The 21,705-nt window shown below is 37.2% G+C and overlaps 1 protein-coding gene and 1 non-coding gene across 2 annotated transcripts; one reads left to right on the forward strand and one right to left on the reverse strand.

Annotated features, from left to right (window-relative positions):
* Positions 1-9,868: 9,868 nt before the first annotated feature.
* Positions 9,869-9,972, forward strand: LOC148553421 (small nucleolar RNA R71). The gene has a single exon (XR_015892813.1). It is a non-coding gene; the product is annotated as a small nucleolar RNA R71 (small nucleolar RNA).
* An 8,760-nt stretch (positions 9,973-18,732) lies between these two features.
* Positions 18,733-21,219, reverse strand: LOC107608554 (LRR receptor kinase SERK2-like). The gene is made up of 6 exons (XM_088492640.1): positions 21,130-21,219; positions 20,466-20,546; positions 20,079-20,212; positions 19,873-19,967; positions 19,307-19,366; positions 18,733-18,920 (listed from the first exon to the last, which is right to left on the reverse strand). The coding sequence occupies exons 1-6, from the start codon at positions 21,217-21,219 to the stop codon at positions 18,733-18,735; spliced, it is 648 nt and encodes a 215-aa protein (XP_088348766.1).
* Between the last annotated feature and the right edge of the window lie 486 nt (positions 21,220-21,705).

A 21,705-nucleotide genomic window follows, 5' to 3' on the forward strand; every position in this document is an offset into this window, starting at 1 on the left:
CATAAGATAGCTTAGTTTAATTTGAAAATATAAAAAGGAAGTAAACTAGGAACTTGAACATAATAGAAACAACCCACACACCTTGTGTATATAGCATTACATGTTAGTTAGTTAACAACATTTCATCAAGGAGAAACACTAGAACTTTAAAGCCACCTTAAGTTTTACATTGAGAATAATGGGAACTTTTAATTTTACTTGCATGACATACATAATTGATAAATGATTTTTGAGCTAGAGAATACACAGCCTGTGAGTTTTGAGCTTAATTGTATGGTTACATTCAAACCATAAATTTTATTCCTGTGTGTTCCGCCCTTCTTATTTATTCTGGTGTTCTTTACTTTGTTTTAATCTATATGTCCGATTATAGAATAAAAATACATACCAAGAGAGTGATTGAGGCCATTGTTTGATTTTAGCTCACTTATCCCAAATTAGCCTACCTTTTACATCACCCTTTTCAGCCCCCTTGAACCTTTAAACCCCCTCTTATTCTATAAACCACAATAATAGCCTTAAGCAGAAAAACAAAATAAAAATCCCAAGTTGAATCCTTGGTTAGCTTAAGATAGAAAGTGTGTAATTGTTTAAGTGTGGAAAACCTATTGGGAACATGGATGATAAAAACAAAAGGTAGAAAAGTTGAAAAGAACAAAATTATTCAAATAAAAATTTTGGGAAGCATGCTTATGTAAAATCAAATAATTGAATTACCATGTGTAATAAAAAAAAGTTATTTTTCAGTATTTGAATAAAGGGGATACAAAAGAATTCCCCAAATGCAAAATAAATGCACATCGAACAAAAGTTAAAGTATGAGCATGTAACATCAAAAGTGGGAAAAAGTGGGAACATAGGTAAAGAAGTTTTGCCTTACAAAGTATGTATGTTAGGTGAGATCTTAGACTAATCAAGGATTCGCTTAATTAGCTCACTTAGCCTTATACATATACCTTTACCTTTACCTTGGCCCCATTACAACCTTAATTAAAGACCTCATGACTTTTGTATGCCTATATTCTATAATTGTTGATTGGTTAGATGAAGAACAAAGTTATAGAAAGGAAGGATAAAAAGAAGAATAGAGTGATTAACCCAATAAACACTGAGTGACTAGAGAGTAAACACAAAATCCAGTGAGGGTTCAATAGCTCATTAACATATATCTCTGCTTGAATTATTAATTGTCTTGCAAGTTTATAAAATATTTTTCTCTCCCATCTCAACTGTAAAAGTGCTTTATCATTATCTAAGGTTTGGCTATATATATATATGACTCCTTGAGAATGTGAATTAATTCAACTACGTGTAAGCTTTATATACAAGTGAATAACAATTAAGAATTGCATGATGCATGTAGGAAGTTGCATTTAGAGTAGATTGATGCACGGAAAACTTGTCTCGCAACAAATTTCCTTCGGCATGTGTACCGAATTTGTCGTCAAGTAAAAACTCACAATAGAGTGAGGTCGAATCCCACAGGGATTGATTGATCAAGCAACTTTAATTAAAGGAATATTCTAGTTGAGCGAATCAGAATTTGAGTTGAGAATTGTAGAAAATTAAATGGCGGGAAAGTAAATAACAGAAAAGTAAATGCTAGAAATAAAGAGCTGAATGTAGATGACGGAAAGTAAAGTTCAAAATCTTAAATGGGAATGGGGAAATTGCTCATAAAAGTAAATGACAGAAATTAAAGAGAATGGGTAAGATCAGGAATGGGGAGTTCATTGGGCTCAGGAGATGTTGCATTCTCCGGATCAATTTCATTTTCATCTCTTCCTCAATCAATGCACTCATTGATCTCCTTGGCAATCTTAAGTGATCTAATTACAATTTCTTGTAATTCAATCTCTCAAATCTTGATCAATAGCCAATTCCTTGGTCAATTGCTCATGAGAAGAGATGAACTATGGTCACTGATTATACCACATGCATTTCCCAAATCAAGTGTTGAGAGGATTATAGTCACATATCCATCCAAACCCAATTTGGTCCAGCATGAGAAAGCATTTCTAGCATGATCTCTTTATTCCTCTTTCAAGGTTCATAAGAGATCCAAGTATGAATAGCTTCTTTTCCAAGATAACTACCCAATTGGATGAAGATCGAAAGCTTTCAAGTAAAATCAAGAGAAAAGAAAGAAGAAGAATAATGAAAACTAGTATTGATCCATGAAATTACAACAGAGCTCCCTAACCCAATGAAAGGGGTTTAGTTGTTCATAGCTCTGGAAAATGAAAACAAAGATGGAGAATACATGATGAAACTAGAAGTGCAGAGAAGATAAAATACAGAGAGTAGTTCTATGCCAAGAGGCTCCCTATAATTTCCCACTCTCCCAATTTAATTCAAAGCTACTCCTATATATACTACTCTTCTGTTCTTCTAGTTGGCTCTTCAAGTCTTGGGTATGGGCCTTTGGATCTTGAGTTTGAAGCAGTTCTCTTCTTCATTGGGCTTGGCTTTACTTGCAGAGAGAAAGTGTGAAGTGGGCAGAGACTTTAGTGGTGTTAACGTTCAGTGAAAATATGGGTTCGAGAACGTTAGTGACAATCACCTTTTTCACTAACGTTCCTCACCCAAGTAAGAGCCACGTTAACTTCAACGTTAGTGGCACAAACGTTGCCACTAACTTTGCCTCTATGCCCTTCGCACACGTTACTGGGACTTACCTTTCCCAGTAACGTTGAGAAATCTCCCCCTTCCTTACGTTAGAGTCCACGTTAACTTAGTTAACGTGGCTCTTTTAACGTAGGCTTGCTAACCTTCGAGAACGTTAGTGACACTTACCATTGTCACTAACGTTCCAATGTGCCCCTATTTCTCACGTTAGAGTCCACGTTAACTAGGTTAACGTGGCTTCTAACGTGGCCACACTAGCCATCTCCAACGTTAGTGACAAAGTTGAGTGTCACTAACGTTGGCTCCTCATTCCCTTATCCACGTTAACTTCCACGTTAACGTGGGAGTTAACGTGGCTCATAGTGGCTTATGTGGGCTTATTCCAACATTAGTGACAATGTTGGGTGTCACTAACGTTGGCGATCACCTCTCTTCTTCACGTTAACTTCCACGTTAACTAAGTTAACGTGGGAGTTAACGTGCCTTATTGGGGCTTGTGTGGGTTCCTTCCAACGTTAGTGACAATGTTTGGTGTCACTAATGTTGTCGACCACTTTGTCTCCTCACGTTAGCTTCCACGTTAACTAGGTTAACGTGGAAGTTAATGTGGCTTATTGTGACTTGGCCAACGTTAGTGACAAAGTTGAATGTCACTAATGTTGGCTTCCCTTTTACTTCTTAACATTAGAGGCCACGTTAACCAAGTTAACGTGGCAACTAACGTGGCCACTTTTGAGCTTGGTCCAACGTTAGTGATAATGTTAAGTGTCACTAACGTTGGCTCCATTTCCTTTCTTCCACGTTAGAGTTCATGTTAACTTAGTTAACGTGACTCTTAACGTGGGCAATGATGGCTTCGAGAGCGTTATTGGCAATTACTTTTCTCATTAACTTTGCAAGTTACTCCCATTCCACGTTAGTGTTAACGTTAGTGTAACTAACGTAGCCACTAATGTGGTTCTTCTTTGCTTTCTTTGTCCTGAAATCAAGCAATAAAGTGCATCAAAGTTCTAGTCCAAGTCATGGGAAATGCAACATCCAATTTATCCTTAAATTCATGCAAAATCCTCATGAAATCATGTTAGGTGCACAATGTATGCTCGAATCAAGATGTAAGTGAATATCTACCCAAAACTAGCTTATTTCCTAAGGAAATGCATGAAACTACCCTAAAAACAGTAAAGAAAAGGTCAGTGAAACTGTCCAAAATGCCCTGGCATCACAACACCAAACTTAAAGCTTGCTTGTCCCTAAGCAAGTACTGGAACAAGAGAATGATGAATGGAATGCCAAGAGAAATGAATCATTCTTGTGGAAGTCATGTCCCTGGTTTTATGGTGGTTTCATGCATAGCAACTTAGGTTCATTCCTGGCTTTCAGACCTTTATCATGTCCTAGAATACTCACTGTGATTGCATCCCATGAGATTTTTATTCATTGATCCTTTTATTGTTATTTCAGGGCTTATTTTTATTCTTAGGCTAAGTGCTCTGTAAGGGGGCAACTCTTTAAAATAAGCTTTCAGCCAACACTCCCGAACCAGTTGGTTCAAGGTGCTAGGGGTTGAAGCACCCCTTAGGACTTACTTGCTCAAGTCTCTCCCCCATACATACACACCACAGGCGCATAGTTTATTTATTTTCTTTTCTTGAGACCTTGGTGTCTAGCACCTCTTTGGGTTACTAAATGCTCTGTATTGAGGGTTACTCTTGATAGTGGACTTTCAGCTGATAATCCCGAGTTAGTTAACCCAAGTTACCAAGTGATAAGGCACCCCTAAGAGCTTATTCATCCAAGAAGATCCCTCACACAGGAGCACCACAGACACATGCCTCAAGATTAAAACCGTTGGAGCCTAGCCTTATTGCTTACTCTTTTTCTTTTATTTTTCAACCTTTATTGTTCTTTCCCTTTTTTCTTATTAGGATCTTCTTATTTAGCTAGTCTCATGGGGTGTTCCTCAAGCACAGTATTCATGACAGATAGTTGTCCTCCCACCTTCTGGTTGAACCAACTTAGCTAACTTATGATCACACCACAAACTCATGAACTTACTCCATAGTATGAACTCCTCTCTGGTCTTTAGAAACACTCATTCTCTTTTCATTTGATTTAAAGGGACAAACATACAAGTAAGCAAAGTAAGGATGCAGTGACATAAAGACTAGTAAACATAGACCTCTTCAACACAAAAACTTAAAAGACAGAATTTAAAAAGGTTCAAACTATTATGGAAGCATGTTCTATTTCATACAAGATCTTCCTTATTCAAAGCATAGAAAAAGATGGACCAAAGAAGGAACTCCACCACCTTTTACTCTTGTGGATGCCCATGCTTTCCTCTTTGTTTGTCTTCTTTGTGTCCTCTTGCATTCCCTTGCATCCGTGCCAATCTTGCTTGCTTCCAATCCTCAAGTGCCTTCCTCACTGATTCATGACTCTCTTCCACCTTTTGTCTTTCTTCTCGTGCTAATTCATCCCTCATTTCTTCATACCTTGTGATTCCTGGATGCAATATAGGCAGCTGTCCTACCAAGTAACCAAGCCTGGCTTGAGTATTTATATGATGCCCAGTCTTGCTCAGGTAAACTCCTTCTACAAATGCCCTTTGCTCGTCCAATAGTTCTGCCTGTTCTATCTGTCTTCGATGCATCTCATGTATATGTGCACCTTGATGTGCTTGGATGTTGATTAGCCTCTGGATGGATTCTTGTTGCTCATTTTGCCTTTGTTCCATCCTGTGGAATGTTTCACTCCATTGTTGCCCTTGACTCAGGTGCTGATCCATCATTTGCTTTTGCCACTCCCCTTGTTGAGTCATCCATCTTGAGAGTGACTCCTCTTGCTGCCCCATCATCTGTAGTTGAAGCTCTCTCTGTGCTCCTTGGCTTTCCAAATATTGTTGAGATAGCCCATCAATGGCTTCCTGCAATTCGTGCATATCCAAGGTGGCTGGTGCTTGCCCCTCTAAGACTTGTCCATCCACTACTTGAGGGGCTGTCCTCTTCCTTTGCTTCCATTGAGGCAGGGGGGATGCGGTAGCATGCATTCGTCGAACAGTTATTGGAATGCCCTCTTTTATCCATACGGGGTCCTCATCTTCAAACACCACCCCAGCTTTCTTGCACAGTCAGTAGATAGTGCTGGGGTAACCTAACGTTCCTCTTGAGTCACTTTTCTCTGCCATTCTTCTTCTCGGCTCATCCAGTTGGACTGAAGGTTTAGTATTTGCTCTCGTCCTTCCATCTGTCTCATCCCTAAATCTTCAATGGCTCTTAAAAGGTGGTTCATACTCAAGCCGGTTGGGTCATGATGCTCTTCTTGTTGATATTCTTCCTGATGATGCTCCTCTTAGTGAGCTCCTTCTTTCGCTTTTAGCTTCCCTATTTGTGGCCTTCTTTGTTGCTGAGCAGGTGTAGTATAGATCAGACGCTGGATAGTCATTAGCCTCCCAGGGTTCACCCAGTCTGGATTGTTATCCTCAAAGACCACCTTGGCCTTTGTACACAATCTGAGAATGGTGCTGGGGTACCAAAGCCTGGCACCTGAATCAGCCTTCCCAGCTGACTCTTGAATCCCTTCAGCTATGAGTTCATGCACATTGATTTCTCCACCCTGTACTAGGCAATGTACCATAGTCGCTTGATTAATATTGACCTCTGAATTTTTTGCAGCTGGGAGGATGAACCTCCTTACAAGTTCAAACCACCCTTTGACTTCCGGGCTAAGGTCTCCCCTCTTGATGAATCGGGGTCTTCCATCTGCATACCTCTCCCAATCAGCTTCTATGACAGATGTCAGTCACGATTTCTGTGAGCTCATCATTGTCAGGGCTCTTACTTATCCTTGCATGATAACTGGGCTCATCAAAATGTGGTGATTTCAAGTGAAGAGTTCTTGTTATAGCATTTGGGCTGAAGTCTTCCTCCTTTCCACTTACATAGATTTTGAAGGTTGGGGCCCTGGTTTTGTCTTCTCTAACCACATTTGCGTAGAACTCTTTGATGAGGTTTGCATTGATCTTCCCCTCTGGATTAGTGAGCCTTTGCCACCCTCTTTGTTCAATTTTCTCCTGAATCTGTGGGCACTCGTCTTCATTGATTTGGAATGTCAACTCGGGCAGTATCTTTTTGAGCTTTATCCGCTCAAATTCTCGTTCATGGAAGGCAGTTTTGAATCTCTTCTCATCGAAAGGAATGTTCTCCATTGGTTCCTTCCTCTTTTGCCTCTTGGAACTTGATGATGCCATGAATTTGAGTTATTATTTGAGGGGATTGGAAGGTAAGGATAGATGAGGAATTTGGTTGGTTAAGACGAGGTGTGATGAAGGGGTTTTGGATGTCGAAAGTGTGAAGTGTGGAGAGTGGGAATTTGAATGTGAGGGGTAAGCATGCACTAGGACTCATTTATATAGGGAGATTATGAGTGAGTGGATGGTGTGGATTGATGGAATGGTTGCTTGATAGACAGTTGGGGTTGTGCATGGAGAAAGAACAAGGATCATCACTTTATGAGGGTTATTGGTTCGGTCTTCAAGAGTCTCCTTTCTTCAATGTTGCATGGCAACATTTTCCAATGCATTCCTTCTTGAGACAAGTGTGTAGTTTCTCTTCATGAAGTGGCCGAACCTTTCTCCTTTAATTGTCCAATCAATCTTCTTCAATGCTCCTCTCCTTTTCCCTATAAAGATCAAATAAGAAAAGTAAAAACAAACAAGTTAAACTTTACAGCTAGAATAATAAAACTAAGAAAAGATTTTGTTTATTCATGAACTCCAACTAACTAACTAACTGTGTATCCTTATATGCACATTGGTGGCACCATGGGGTGACACCAAACTTAGTTTGGAGCACTGTGATAAAAAGTTCTGTTCAAAGCTCCAAGACTAGCATGCTCTGAGTTGCATCCATGCTTTCTTGGCATGCTTTGAACACCAAACTTGTTCTTCACTATATACTGCATAACAAGGATTTCACCAAGTGTTTGTCGAGTTTGGGTTGGAATTCATGAATATTGACTTATTTATTATTAAAAGCATATAAAACATGGGTTGCCTCCCATGAAGCGCTTCTTTAGCGTCACTAGCTTGACGTTTCTCCTTCATCAGGGAGGTTGATAATGCTTCAAGTCCTCCCCTCTTGCCTTGGACTTATATCCATTAGTTGTATCAATGATCTCTACATGTTCCAAGGAGAGAACTCTGTTGATAGTGAAGACCTTAGGTAACTGAGATGGTATAGTGGGGAGATTAGGGGGGATATCTGGGAAGTAAGCTGAGATCACTTTATCTCTTGGAGAGAAGTCTTCCGTAGGGATGTTCTTGTTCCTCCACCCCCTTGGTACCTTCTTCTTCGTCCCTTTTGATGTTGCCTTGCTCTTGGTGACTTCTTCTTCTAAGGGAATTTTGTTGTTGTCTTCACATGTCTCTGGTGATTTAGGTTCCTCCAGCTTTTCCTTGAGTTGTGACAACTGCTTATTTCCTTGTTCATCAACCAAGGGCTTTCCCAGATGGGTTGGTTGTGCTTTAATGCTTGCTTCCTCTGTCAGCATCTCATTATGATCTTTGCTTGGTTCTTTGTTCTCTTGGTCTGATTCTTGTGAGAGTTTGAAGACATTAAAGTTGAGTCGTTCATCATGGATCCTCAATATTAGCTCCCCTCGCTCCACACCTATGAGTGCTCTGGCTGTAGCTAGGAATGGACTTCCCAATATGATTGGGTGAGTGTGACTCTCTTCCATGTCCAAGATGACAAAGTTTGTGGGAAGAAAGTATTTCCCAACCTTTAACAACACGTTTTCCACCACCCCTATTGCTTGTTTTTGAGTTTTGTCAGCCAGCCTGATGACTACATCTGTGGGAAATATTTCATTGATCTGCAGCCTCTTCACCAGGGGTAAGGGCATTAAGTTGATTCTTTCTCCCAAATCGCAGAGTGCTTTATCAAACATTGTTTCTCCTATGGCACAGGGGACATGAAAACTCCCTGGATCTTTTCTTTTCGTAGGCAGCTGTGGTTGAATGAGGGCACTGCACTCCTTGTTTATCACTATAGTTTGGCCTCCCTTGAGTGACCTTTTCCTGGGAAGCAGCTCCTTCATATACTTGATGTATGCAGGCATTTGTTGAATAGTCTTGATGAATGGTATGTTGACATGCAGAGATGCAAACAAATCTAGAAACCTTGAGTATATTCTCTTCTCCACAGCACCATTGAGCAGTTGGGGAAAAGGTGCATAGAGTCTCAGCAGCTCCTGTTGTGAGATTTCTGGTTCTTGATGATCTTTTTCCTTCTTCTCTACTGAGGTATCTTCAGGTTGTTCTGACAGCTTGCTTGGCTTGTCCTCAGTCTCCTTATCACTTATAGTGACCATCTTACAATCTTCCCATCTTACTTTCTTTGTGTCACCTCTCGGATTCTTCTCTGTGTCACTTGGGAATCCATCTGTGGGTTTGGGAATTTGCTCAGAGAGATACCCCACTTGAGATTCCAACCTATTGATTGTCTCTCCCTGGTTCTTGAAACTGGCTCGCACTTCCTCCTTGAACACCTTGTTGTCTTGAATCTCCTTGCCTATGCCTTCAAGTAGATTCTCAATCCTTGAGAGTCTGTCATCAAATGATTGTAGATCGTAATTAGAGGTGGAAGGATGAGGTAAGTTATTTTGATTTTGATGTGAATGTGGAGAGGTGTTGTTATGGGGGTGTTGATATGGTCTAGATGTGAAATGTTGGGGGGCTGCATTGTTGGGATTTGGCCATCTTTGATCAAGGCTTTGGTCTTGTTGATTTCCCCACTCAAAGTTTGGGTGATTCCTCCATCCAGGGTTGTAGGTCTTGGAGTATGGATCATGGTTTTGCCTAGGTGAATTCCCAATGTAGTTGACTTGCTCCTGACTTCCCTCTGCTTCTTCATTCACTCCTTCTTGGGTTGTTGATGAAGTGGAGATTGCTGCTACTTGGTTCCTCTCCATCTTCTTGGTGAGGTCAGCTAGCTGCTGGGTAATGAGCTTGTTTTGGGCCAGCAGAGCATCTACATTGTTTGGCTCCATCACTCCTCTCGTATTCCCTCTTTCGGAAGCATAGAAGTAGTCATTCTCTGCTACAGTTTCAATGACATCTATGGCTTCCTCAATGGTCTTCTTCTTGTTCAAAGATCCTCCGGATGAATGGTCTACTGCCTTCTTTGATTCATATGACAGGCCTTCATAGAAAATGTGCAGCTGCACCCATTCGTTGAACATGTCAGGTGGACACCTCCTTGTTAGGTCTTTAAACCTCTCCCATGCTTCATACAGAGTCTCACCATCTTGTTGCTTGAAAGTTTGGACCTCAGCTCTCAGCCTATTGATTCGTTGAGGAGGGTAAAATCTTGCTAAGAATTTGTTCACTACATCCTCCCAGGATGTCAAGCTCTCCCTTGGGAAAGACTCCAGCCACTTGGCTGCCTTATCCTTGAGTGAGAATGGAAATAAGAGCAGTCTATAGGCGTCAGGATGAACACCATTAGACTTCACTATGTCACAAATTCTCAGGAAGGTGGTCAGATGTTGATTGGGGTCCTCTTGGACACTCCCTCCGAACGAACAGTTGTTTTGAACAAGGGTGATGAGCTATGGTTTTAATTCAAAATTGTTGGCATGGATGGTTGGCTTTTGAATGCTACTTTCACAATTTTCTGGGTTCGGATTGATGTAAGAGCCTAAAACTCTTCTATCCTCCCCAGCATGATTTGCTCTTCCTCTTCCGCCATGGTTGTGAGCTTCTTCTTCACGATGGTTTTCCATGTTTTCTTCCATGTTTGGTTCAAAGTATTCCTCAAAGTGTTCCTCCTCTTCTTCAGCACCAACTACATATTTTTCTCTTGCCTCCCTCCTTAGTCTAAGGAAGGTTCTCTCAGGTTTAGAATCAAAGGAAGTTGAAGCCCCGCTTCTTCTCCCTATCATACAACCAACAAGTACAAGCAAAGAGAATAGGTGCAGAAAGTATATCTGTCAGAATTATTATTAGTGTGAGTGATGCAATATATCAAACAGTTAGTGGGTTAGTGAAATGAATGGTAAATAACAAAGAAAAAGTAGGGGGAAGGGAATAGATTAACTAAAACAGAAAGTAAATTACTCAAACAGAAAATTAAATCAAACAAAACAAAAATGCTCAATCTAGTTATCTTCCAATTTAATCATTGTTGATGCACAATTAATCCCCGGCAACGGCGCCATAAACTTGATGCACGGAAAACTTGTTTCGAACAAATTTCCTTCGGCAAGTGTACTGAATTTGTCGTCAAGTAAAAACTCACAATAGAGTGAGTTCGAATCCCACAGGGATTGATTGATCAAGCAACTTTAATTAGAGGAATATTCTAGTTGAGCGAATCAGAATTTGAGTTGAGAATTGTAGAAAATTAAATGGCGGGAAAGTAAATAACAGAAAAGTAAATGCTAGAAATAAAGAGCTGAATGTAGATGACGGAAAGTAAAGTGCAGAATCTTAAATGGGAATGGGGAAATTGCTCATAAAAGTAAATGACAGAAATTAAAGAGAATGGGTAAGATCAGGAATGGGGAGTTCATTGGGCTCAGGAGATGTTGCATTCTCCGGATCAATTTCATTTTTATCTCTTCCTCAATCAATGCACTCATTGATCTCCTTGGCAATCTTAAGTGATCGAATTACAATTTCTTGTAATTCAATCTCTCAAATCTTGATCAATAGCCAATTCCTTGGTCAATTTCTCATGAGAAGAGATGAACTATGGTCACTGATTATACCACATGCATTTCCCAAATCAAGTGTTGAGAGGATTATAGTCACATATCCATCCAAACCCAATTTGGTCCAGCATGAGAAAGCATTTCTAGCATGATCTCTTCATTCCTCTTTTAAGGTTCAGAAGAGATCCAAGTATGAATAGCTTCTTTTCCAAGATAACTACCCAATTGGATGAAGATCGAAAGCTTTCAAGTAAAATCAAGAGAAAAGATAGAAGAAGAATAATGAAAACTAGTATTGATCCATCAAATTACAACAGAGCTCCCTAACCCAATGAAAGGGGTTTAGTTGTTCATAGCGCTGGAAAATAAAAACAAAGATGGAGAATACATGATGAAACTAGAAGTGCAGAGAAAACAAAGCTGGAGAATACATGATGAAAACTAGTATTGATCCATCAAATTACAACAGAGCTCCCTAACCCAATGAAAGGGGTTTAATTGTTCATAGCTCTAGAAAATGAAAACAAATATGGAGAATACATGATGAAACTAGAAGTGCAGAGAAAGTAAAATACAAAGAGTAGTTCTATGCCAAGAGGCTCCCTATAATTTCCCACTCTCCCAATTTAATTCAAAGCTACTCCTATATATACTACTCTTCTGTTCTTCTAGTTGGCTCTTCAAGTCTTGGGTATAGGCCTTTGGATCTTGAGTTTGAAGCAGTTCTCTTCTTCATTGGGCTTGGCTTTACTTGCAGAGAGAAAGTTTGAAGTGGGCAAAGACTTTAGCTCAGGACGTTAGTGGTGTTAACGTTTAGTGAAAATATGGGTTCGAGAACGTTAGTGACAATCACCTTTTTCACTAACGTTCCTCACCCAAGTAAGATCCACGTTAACTTCAACGTTAGTGGCACAAACGTTGCCACTAACTTTGCCTCTATGCCCTTCGCACACGTTACTGGGACTTACCTTTCCCAGTAACGTTGAGAAGTCTCCCCCTTCCTTACGTTAGAGTCCACGTTAACTTAGTTAACGTGGATCTTTTAACGTAGGCTTGCTAACCTTCGAGAACGTTAGTGACACTTACCATTGTCACTAACGTTCCAATGTGCCCCTATTTCTCACGTTAGAGTCCACGTTAACTAGGTTAACGTGGCTTCTAACGTGGCCATGCTAGCCATCTCCAACATTAGTGACAAAGTTGAGTGTCACTAACGTTGGCTTCTCATTCCCTTATCCACGTTAACTTCCACATTAACTAAGTTAACGTGGGAGTTAACGTGGCTCATTGTGGCTTATGTGGGCTAATTCCAACGTTAGTGACAATGTTGGGTGTCACTAACGTTGGCGATCACCTCTCTTCTTCACGTTAACTTCCACGTTAACTAAGTTAACGTGGGAGTTAACGTGGCTTATTGGGGCTTGTGTGGGTTCCTTCCAACGTTAGTGACAATGTTTGGTGTCACTAATGTTGTCGACCACTTTGTCTCCTCACGTTAGCTTCCACGTTAACTAGGTTAACGTGGAAGTTAACGTGGCTTATTGTGACCTGGCCAACGTTAGTGACAAAGTTGAATGTCACTAACGTTGGCTTCCCCTTTACTTCTTAACGTTAGAGGCCACGTTAACCAAGTTAACGTGGTAACTAACGTGGCCACTTATGAGCTTGGTCCAACGTTAGTGATAATGTTAAGTGTCACTAACGTTGGCTCCATTTCCTTTCTTCCACGTTAGAGTTCACGTTAACTTAGTTAACATGACTCTTAACGTGGGCAATGATGGCTTCGAGAGCGTTATTGGCAATTACTTTTCTCATTAACTTTGCAAGTTACTCCCATTCCACGTTAGTGTTAACGTTAGTGTAACTAACGTAGCCACTAATGTGGTTCTTCTTTGCTTCCTTTGTCCTGAAATCAAGCAATAAAGTGCATCAAAGTTCTAGTCCAAGTCATGGAAAATGCAACATCCAATTTATCCTTAAATTCATGCAAAATCCTCATGAAATCATGTTAGGTGCACAATGTATGCTCGAATCAAGATGTAAGTGAATATCTACCCAAAACTAGCTTATTTCCTAAGGAAATGCATGAAACTACCCTAAAAACAGTAAAGAAAAGGTCAGTGAAACTGGCCAAAATGCCCTGGCATCATAGATTGCATTGCATGAGATTCCACCACTTTGACCTTAACTTACTCTTTATCTTGGACTTAGCATGAGGACATGCTATTGTTTAAGTGTGGGGAGGTTGATAAACCCATATTTTATGGTATATTTTGTGCTTAATCTGAGTGATTTATTCAATCCTTCACCCACTTATTCATATTAATTGCATGGTTTTACTTTCCCTTCCTTATTATGTGATGTATGTGAAAAACATGTTTCCTATGCTTAAAAATAATTATTTTGATTACCCTTTATTTCCATTCGATGCCGTGATTCGTGTGTTGAGTAGTTTCAGATCTTCTAAGGCAGGAATGACTTAAAGGATGGAAAGGAAACATACAAAATTGGAAGGAAAGCATAAAACAGAGTTTTTGAAGAAACTGGCAGCCACGCGATTGCATGGACGACGCGGCTGCATGCCAGCGCGAATCAACAGCGACGCGACCGCGTGATTGAAGCGATCGCGCGCCTTGAGCGAAACACATATGACGCAGACGCATAACTGACGTGACCGCGTGACAAGGAAAAATTCCCGATGACGCGACCGCATAACCCACGCGGACGCGTGACAGAGGCCACGCACCAGAAATTGCAGAAAATGCTCATAGCGAATTTTGAAGCCCCTTTTTGGCCCAAATCCAAGTCCAGAAGGCATAGACCAGAGGTTATGAAGTGGGAGAATACATCCATTCAGAGAGAGTCTCCAATTAGTTAGTTTTCAATGATTTAGATTTAGTTTTAAGAGAGGTTCTCTCCTCTATCTTTAGGATTAGGATTTAGATTTAGGATTTTATTCACTTTCCGGATTATCTCTTTACCAGGTTCAATATTCCTTTTTATTATGTTCTCAATTTAATTATGAATTCTTCTATGTTACAGATTACTCTTTGAATTAATGTTATTTGAGGTATTTCAGTTTAATATTGCTTTCTTTTATTTATTTTACTTCTATCCCCAATCTGAAGACATTTTTATTCCAGTAGATTTACTTTCCCCCTTTCGGTCTTGGTTAAGAAATCAGTAACTCAGGAGTTATCAAACTCAAACATGATTGATAATCGTTATCTTTGCTAATTGAATTGAACTTAAATAATCCCAATCTTTCCTTAGGGATTAACTAGGATTTGAAGATCTAACTAATTAGTCACTTGACCTTCCCTTGCTCTAGCAAAGGTTAACTAAGTGGAATTAAGATTCAATTTTCATCATCATTGATAAGGATAACTAGGATAGGACTTCTAATTTCTCATACCTTGCCAAAAGTGTGTTTTACAGTTATCTATTTAAATTATAGTCTTTTACTTATTTTAATTGCAATTTAAATTACTTGTTCCTTATCTTCAAAACCCCGATTTACAATCTCCATAACCAATAATAAGAACATGCTTCCCTGCAGTTCCTTGAGAAGATGACCCGAGGTTTGAATACTTCGGTTATCAATTTTTAAGGGATTTGTTACTTGTGACAACCAAAACGTTTCTAAGAAAGGTTGATCGCTTGGTTTAGTAACTATACTCACAACAAGAATTTACTATAACTTCTAAACCATCAATCTTCAGTTCTCTTTCAGTGATACTCCCAGGGGAGCGTTCAGTTGAGTTTTGTGAATGATACGTTCATTTTCCTTTGGCCAAGCAACCTTCTTTCATGGGCTTAGCTCTCCTAGCATTCACTAAGTGAGCGTTCCACTCACTCTTTGAGCGCTACATTCCTTTGCTTCCCTGGGCCAGCTTTGCTTTGCTTGGCCAAGATTGAGAGGCATGAAAAAGTGAGCAAAAGGGAGCATTACTCTTGAGTTTTTGAGCGCTACTTCTCCTTGTCTGCCTCGTTCGTGTCATGGCATGCACCTAGCTTTTCTCTTGGTGCCCCCCTCTTCGAGCCTTGGCCTAGTGCTTTGTTGTGCCTTCCTTTTGGTTGATTTTTGGGCCTTAAAGATGCCTATCACTTATAGTTCAATTTCACACTAAATATAGATTACTATGTATCGTTGGAAACCTCTGAATATCAGCTTTCTAACGCAACTAGAAGCGCATCAATTGGACATCTGTAGCTCAAGTTATGGCCCTTTGAAGGAGGCATGGTCATGCTGTTACAAGACTTAAAGAAAAGCCCGAAAAAGTGAACAAAATTTAACGTAGCGCTCCCTTTAATGAGCGCTAGCCTTTGTTTCTTTCATTCATTGGCTTTCTTATTAATGTATTACATATATGCTTTTATTAATGTATTAACATAAAGCTTGATTTGCCAATTGCATTAGAAATGTATGGATTTAATTAATAATGCTAATGCTTTAACGTTAAAGCATTCATTCATTTAACGCCTTCATTCATTAGTATTAGTAATTAATTGTTCCATGCATGCATGCTTTCATTATATTATTACATTTAATTAGTAATGCCAATTACTTAACATAGCATTCATTTATTTCATTCATTTGGCATTATTAATTAAATGTTTCATGCATGCATTCATTTCATTCATTCGGTCACTTAATAATTAAATGCATGCATGCATAAGCATCAATGCATGATAGTTCATGATGCTAACGCCAAGGCTCCATGGTCATGGGCCACGCTTTAAAAAGCGTGGCCTAAGGTTCCAAAGCGTGCTCAATCTTCAAAGCATGCCCGAAATTCCTCTTTCTTGTTTTTAGCTTATTTTGTGCTTTTTTTGCTTCTTTTTCTTCTTATTTCCCACAAAGTTTATAAAATCAAAAGATCAAAGAAATATACCATTTAAGCACAAAAGAATGTAATATTTAAGCACTAATCATCAATTTCTTGTATGAAAAAGCATAGAAAAACATGACATGATGACATGTCATCAATGATTTCTCCAATTTGCATGCTTCTCTCTCCATTCCTTTGATCCATTCCTAGCCCTTTCAATCTGAAATCACTTAACAAACAAATCAAGGCATCTTGTGGAATCAAAGGTGAATTAAATTTAGCTAATTAAGGGCCTAGAATCAATACAAGATAAACCCTACAAATGGGGTTTATCATACCAGAGTTAATTCAGAGTTTATCTGATACAGCTGTACGAAAGTGTGGGATTCGTGCACCAGGTTTTTGGCACCATTGCCGGGGATTGTTCGAGTTTGGACAAACTGAGGGATTTTCTTGCTCCTTACATCAGGTAATTTTTATTTTGTTGACTCTTTTATTTTTATTGTCTTCTTTTTCAATCTTCGAAAAATTTAAAAACTTTTTAAAAAAAATATTTTTCTTTTCTTTGTTTAATCTGTGTTCTTAGTTTGAGTCTTTCATGTTTTCTGTCCTTCAATTACAAAAATTTTAAAACTTCTTCAAAAACCTTTTTCATACAGTTTATTTTTAAGCATCCTTAGCTTTCTGTTTGAGTCTTTTATTATGTTCTTGGTTAAAAATTTTTGTCCCCTATAAGTCTTTCTTTCAAAAAAATTTTAAAAATAGTTTCTTTGTTTAATTCTTGTTTCAATTTTTAAGTTTGGTGTTTGAGTCTTTATTTTTGTTCTTATTGCAATTTTCGATTTTTTGGTATCTTCCTTTCAAAAATTTTATTCAAAAATGGTTTTTCTTTGGTTAAATCTTGTGTCACGTTTCTAACTTTGGTGTTTTCTTGTTACTTTTCTTTTAATTTTCGAAAATTGTGATTTGGTTTTCTAAAAAATTTAAGTTCGGTGTCCTTTTTATGTTCTTGTGTTCTTTGAGTCTTTGAGTTTTGTTCTTTGTGTTCTTGTTAACCTTCAAGGTGTTCTTGTGTTTTCTTTTTGTTTTCATCTTAAAATATTTAAGTTTGGTGTCCCTTTGTGTTTTCCTCCAAAATTTTTGAAAATAAGGTGCACTAGATAAAAAAATTTTAAGTCTTGTGTCTTTTACTTGGTTTTCTCTTTAATCATTAAATTCAAAAATAAAAAATATCTTTTTTTTTATTTTCTTAAATTTTCAAAAATTTTAACATAAAAATTCAGATTTCAACTTCAAAATTTTTTTTATCTTATTTTAGTTTTCAAAATTTCAAAAATCAAATCTTTTCAAAATTAAAAATCTTATCTTTTTCAAATTTCAAAATTTTAAAAATCAAATCTTTTTCAAAATTAAATTTCAAAATCTTATCTTTGTAAACTCATTTCAAATCTTTTTAATTTCTTATCTTATTTTTTTCTAATTTCAAATTTCAATTTCAAATCTTTTCTTATCTTATCTCTTATCTTATTTTATTTTAAAATCTTTTCTTAATTTATATCTTATCTTCTCTCTCCTCTTTTTCAAAACTTCCTAACTAACTCTTCTCTCTCAATTTTTGAAAACTTCTCCTCCTTCTCTCTCTTCTATTTTCGAAAATTCACTAACCAATTTTCAATCCAATTTAAGTTATTAACTTAATTTTCGAAAATAATAAATAAATAAAATAAAAACAAAAATATTTTAATTCTTATTTATCTTTTCTATTTATACTTCTTCTTCTATTCACTTCTATTATTCGAACTCTACCCCTCTCTCATCCTCCATCTTCACTTTTCTATCTTCTTATTCTTTCTTCACATCTAACTGAGAGCTCTTTGGTCCAAGTAGCACAAAAAATTTTCTTCTTTACTTTCTTTCTTCTTTTCTTGTTTATGACCAGGAACAGGAATAAAGAACCTCTCACTACAAGAAAATACGTCTATTGCCACACTTTTAAAGCGTGGTGAAAAGCTAAAAAAAGCATGGCGATAGCTTTTTGCCACGCTTTTTGAGCTACCGCCACGCTTTTGAAAGGTGACCTATGAAAGGGTGGCAGTTGCTCTATCGCCACGCTTTTTTAAGCCTATTGCCACGCTTTTTGTTTTCCACGCTTTTTTACAAACTGCCACTTGTAAAAGTGTGGCTATAGGTGGGAAATATGGCCACACTTTTAAAGCGTGATCATATGTGGAAGGTAGGGCTACGCTTATAAAGCGTGGAAATAGAGCAGATATGGCCACGCTTTACAAGCGTAACAGTAGATGAGATATTGCCACGCTTTTAAAGCGTGGCGATAGCGAAAGATAAGACCACGCTTTAAAAGCGTGGTGATAGCCTTATCAAGTTGTAAAAAAAACCACGCTTTAAAAGCGTGGCGATAGCCTTGTCAAGTTGGAAAAAAAATCTTTTTTTTGATTTTTACCTTCATCGCTGCAAAATATAAATTTTCAATCCTTTTTTATTACCAAACCTATAAATAAAGTATGCAATTTTTATTATAAGTTAAATCAAACAATAACTAGTGACATATAGCTACAGAAGTGACATTAGCTGCCTTCACATCCAGTAATACATTAGCTTCCTTCACATCCCGATGAATAATCTTAGGATTGCATTGCTCATGAAGATATTCTAGGCCTCGGGCTGTTCCAAGAGGCACTTTTTTTCTCGTAGGCCAATCCAAAATAGCCTCCCCAGGTTTGAGTTCTTCATAACAAAATGACCCAAGTTTTAGAAGCCAGCATAAACAACAATATACAGTTCTATGTTATCAATATAAATTTAAATTTGGCGTAGCAGGATACAGAATTTTTTATGCTATCTAGTGGATATTTGAAATTGGGTAAGTTTACATTATGACAGTTCTATTGATTATATAGATTAGCTTCATCTTTCTCTTTCATGTTTTATTTCCCTAAGACTCTGTTATGATGATGATAATTATACCCTGGAATGTTAAATAGCTATAGGAATGAAACAAAATAAAGATGCAACATGGAGGCGACTCTTGTAAAAATATTACTCTCGCAAAGCAAATTTTATTTATAATTAGCAGGACTACTCATGTGCCATATAAGTTGATGGTTAAATACCTCGAAGAAGATAGGCAACCTCAAAAAGTTTTCTGAGCTTGCGAATATATTCTGCCTCCACTGTAAAGCAAAAGTAGATAATAAAACTGATTAGTATAGAACAACTATGTTTTTTTCCCTAATAATAACATAATATATTTATTTTCTAAATTTCTCAATTTCTTTATACAATATCAACTAAACCCTTAATTTTATACATTTAAAATTTTATTAACTAATTGTTTATTAAAAAAATAGTTTTGTAGCAGATCTCGCTTAATTTTAATCTAGAATAATCCTAATAAGGAGCCAATTTTATATATAGTAGTTCAATACAGTCAAGGTTTGCACCTTTTTATTAATTTTGACTTTTTGAGTAAGGAGAAGAAATAAATAAATTACTCTATTTCATTTAATAGTTAAAACACGTAAACCATGTAAGTTCTTCGTCTTGTCCTGTACATGTCTACATTTTTGACAAAACTATAATAATAATAATAATAATAATAATAATAATAATAATAATAATAATAATAATAATAATAATAATAATAATGCTTTTATGGGATCTAAAAATTTCTTCTCACCTATCTGTAGATTGCAGAGAGTGATTTGCTTCCTGAGTTTGCTAAGGATGATGTTGATCTTTTGACCATAGTGGGACAGTTCCTGCTTATACTCTCTGAAACCAACCAAATATATATAAGCACATTATTCTACGTATTAATTAAGCAGCAAAGTTCACTATAACATTTTAACAGCATCTCCACCGAGACTTTCATAATCGGTTAACCTTTTAACAGCAATTTTTGTGCCATCGGGTAGAACACCTTTATAAACCTTCCGAAGGCCTCCCTGTCCTAAAACATTTCTCTCACTAAAGTTGTCTGTAGCTATTTGCAGTTCTCTCCAAGCAAATCTTTTCAGCTGACCAAATCGAAAAACAGATAAAGAATTAAATTTTAGTCACTATATGGCAATACCAATAAGTTCAGCATAAACATCAAATAGTGGAAAAGTTAAAGCTCAATTGTTGTCACCAACTTGCACGCCTATCTGGCAATCCGAGAACTGATTGAATTGTATATTGTGCACAATTAAGCATAAGGCCTGAAAGATCCACTACATTTTTTAAACAAGAAAACAGAATATTGATTACATATTTATAGAAGCAAATCACCTGAAGTAACTCCTTTTCTCGAGAAGCCTTCCATTGTCGAAATTGTTCTGCCTCTTGCTTCATTTTATACTGCAATTGGACCTACAGTTTTCATAAATCCAATATCAGATACAAAGTAAAAATTTCAATAATTAAGTAGCTCGAAAAATAAAACACAAGTGCCTTTTGAGCCTTGATGTACTGTATTTCAGCTTGCAATTTTTTTATAGTTTCTTCGCTCTTCTCCTTTTGCTTTAGTAGCTGCACCTGGTTTTCTTGTTTCTTCTTGAGGTCTAAAATCTAATGTTGAAGATTTTAATATATAAATAACTCAGACACTATTTGACTTTGGAAAAGGACAATTACCATGAAAATAATATAGAGATATTACCTGTGCTTCTAGTGCTTTCAATTTTTGGCCATGAACATCTTGAGATTTCTATAAATAGTATTTTGATTCCTTGTTTTCATTCTTATGTTTTCTATTTTCATAATTGTGAAAAGAAAAACATAAACATAAGAAAAATACTGTTTACTGTCTTCATTTCTTATTTTCACAACTTCCTTTTTACAAAATTTTGAAAACAAGTTACACAAAAAATGTAGACAAAAAATAAACCAAACTAGAAAAAACTTTTCGTTTGTGTGCTATCTAAAAAGTATTTAAACCTAACTATGTCCAAACCTGTAGTTTTCTTTTTTCCTGCTCAAGCTCCATAATTTTCTTCCCAAAATGCTCTTTGAGTGCTTCAGTATCAATTCCAATGCGCTTCATCTTAGACTACAAGGAAGTAAAAATATACGGCAATTAAAACACCATAAAATGGAACACTTACTGATTTACTGTTTGAGGCCCCAAGATATTAGCATAAGGACAAATTAAGAAAAACAATTAGCACATTCCAATATCACTTGTTTTTTTTAGCCTTCCAATATTAATGTTATGGAAACCGATGCTGCAAAAATCCTTTATTTTAAAGTCAATATACTATAGTGTATATAGTAGGAGTAGAAAAAACAAGCTTTATTTAAACATTTGAAAGAAAAAAAAAGGTAATGACCGAAGAAAAAACTTTAATTTTGAACTCTGTAGTTCAGGTTTAAGAACGGCCAATACCGTATGGTGTACGAGCTTCTCGTATATTTATTGTTCTTCAGTTACTAGATTTATTTCTAATCTATTATACATAAAGAGAATATTTAGTACACCCGGAGGAAGGCCCACTTCTTTGCATATGTCAGCCAACTCCAAACATGTCCT

The sequence above is a fragment of the Arachis ipaensis genome, chromosome B7, assembly GCF_059453495.1.
Source record: "Arachis ipaensis isolate K30076 ecotype BB chromosome B7, ASM5945349v1, whole genome shotgun sequence".
Taxonomy (NCBI): Eukaryota; Viridiplantae; Streptophyta; class Magnoliopsida; order Fabales; family Fabaceae; genus Arachis; species Arachis ipaensis.

What these genes read in the sequence shown, in the direction of transcription:
- LOC107608554 (XM_088492640.1), bottom strand. Translation starts at nt 21,219, where the DNA reads ATGAAGCGCATTGGAATTGATACTGAAGCACTCAAAGAGCATTTTGGG. An exon ending in AGGAAAAAAGAAAACTACAG is followed by an intron (nt 20,547 to 21,129) that starts GTTTGGACATAG and finishes TGAAAACTGTAG; the next exon opens with GTCCAATTGCAGTATAAAAT. An exon ending in GGTTGCCTATCTTCTTCGAG is followed by an intron (nt 18,921 to 19,306) that starts GTATTTAACCAT and finishes TTTGTTATGAAG; the next exon opens with AACTCAAACCTGGGGAGGCT.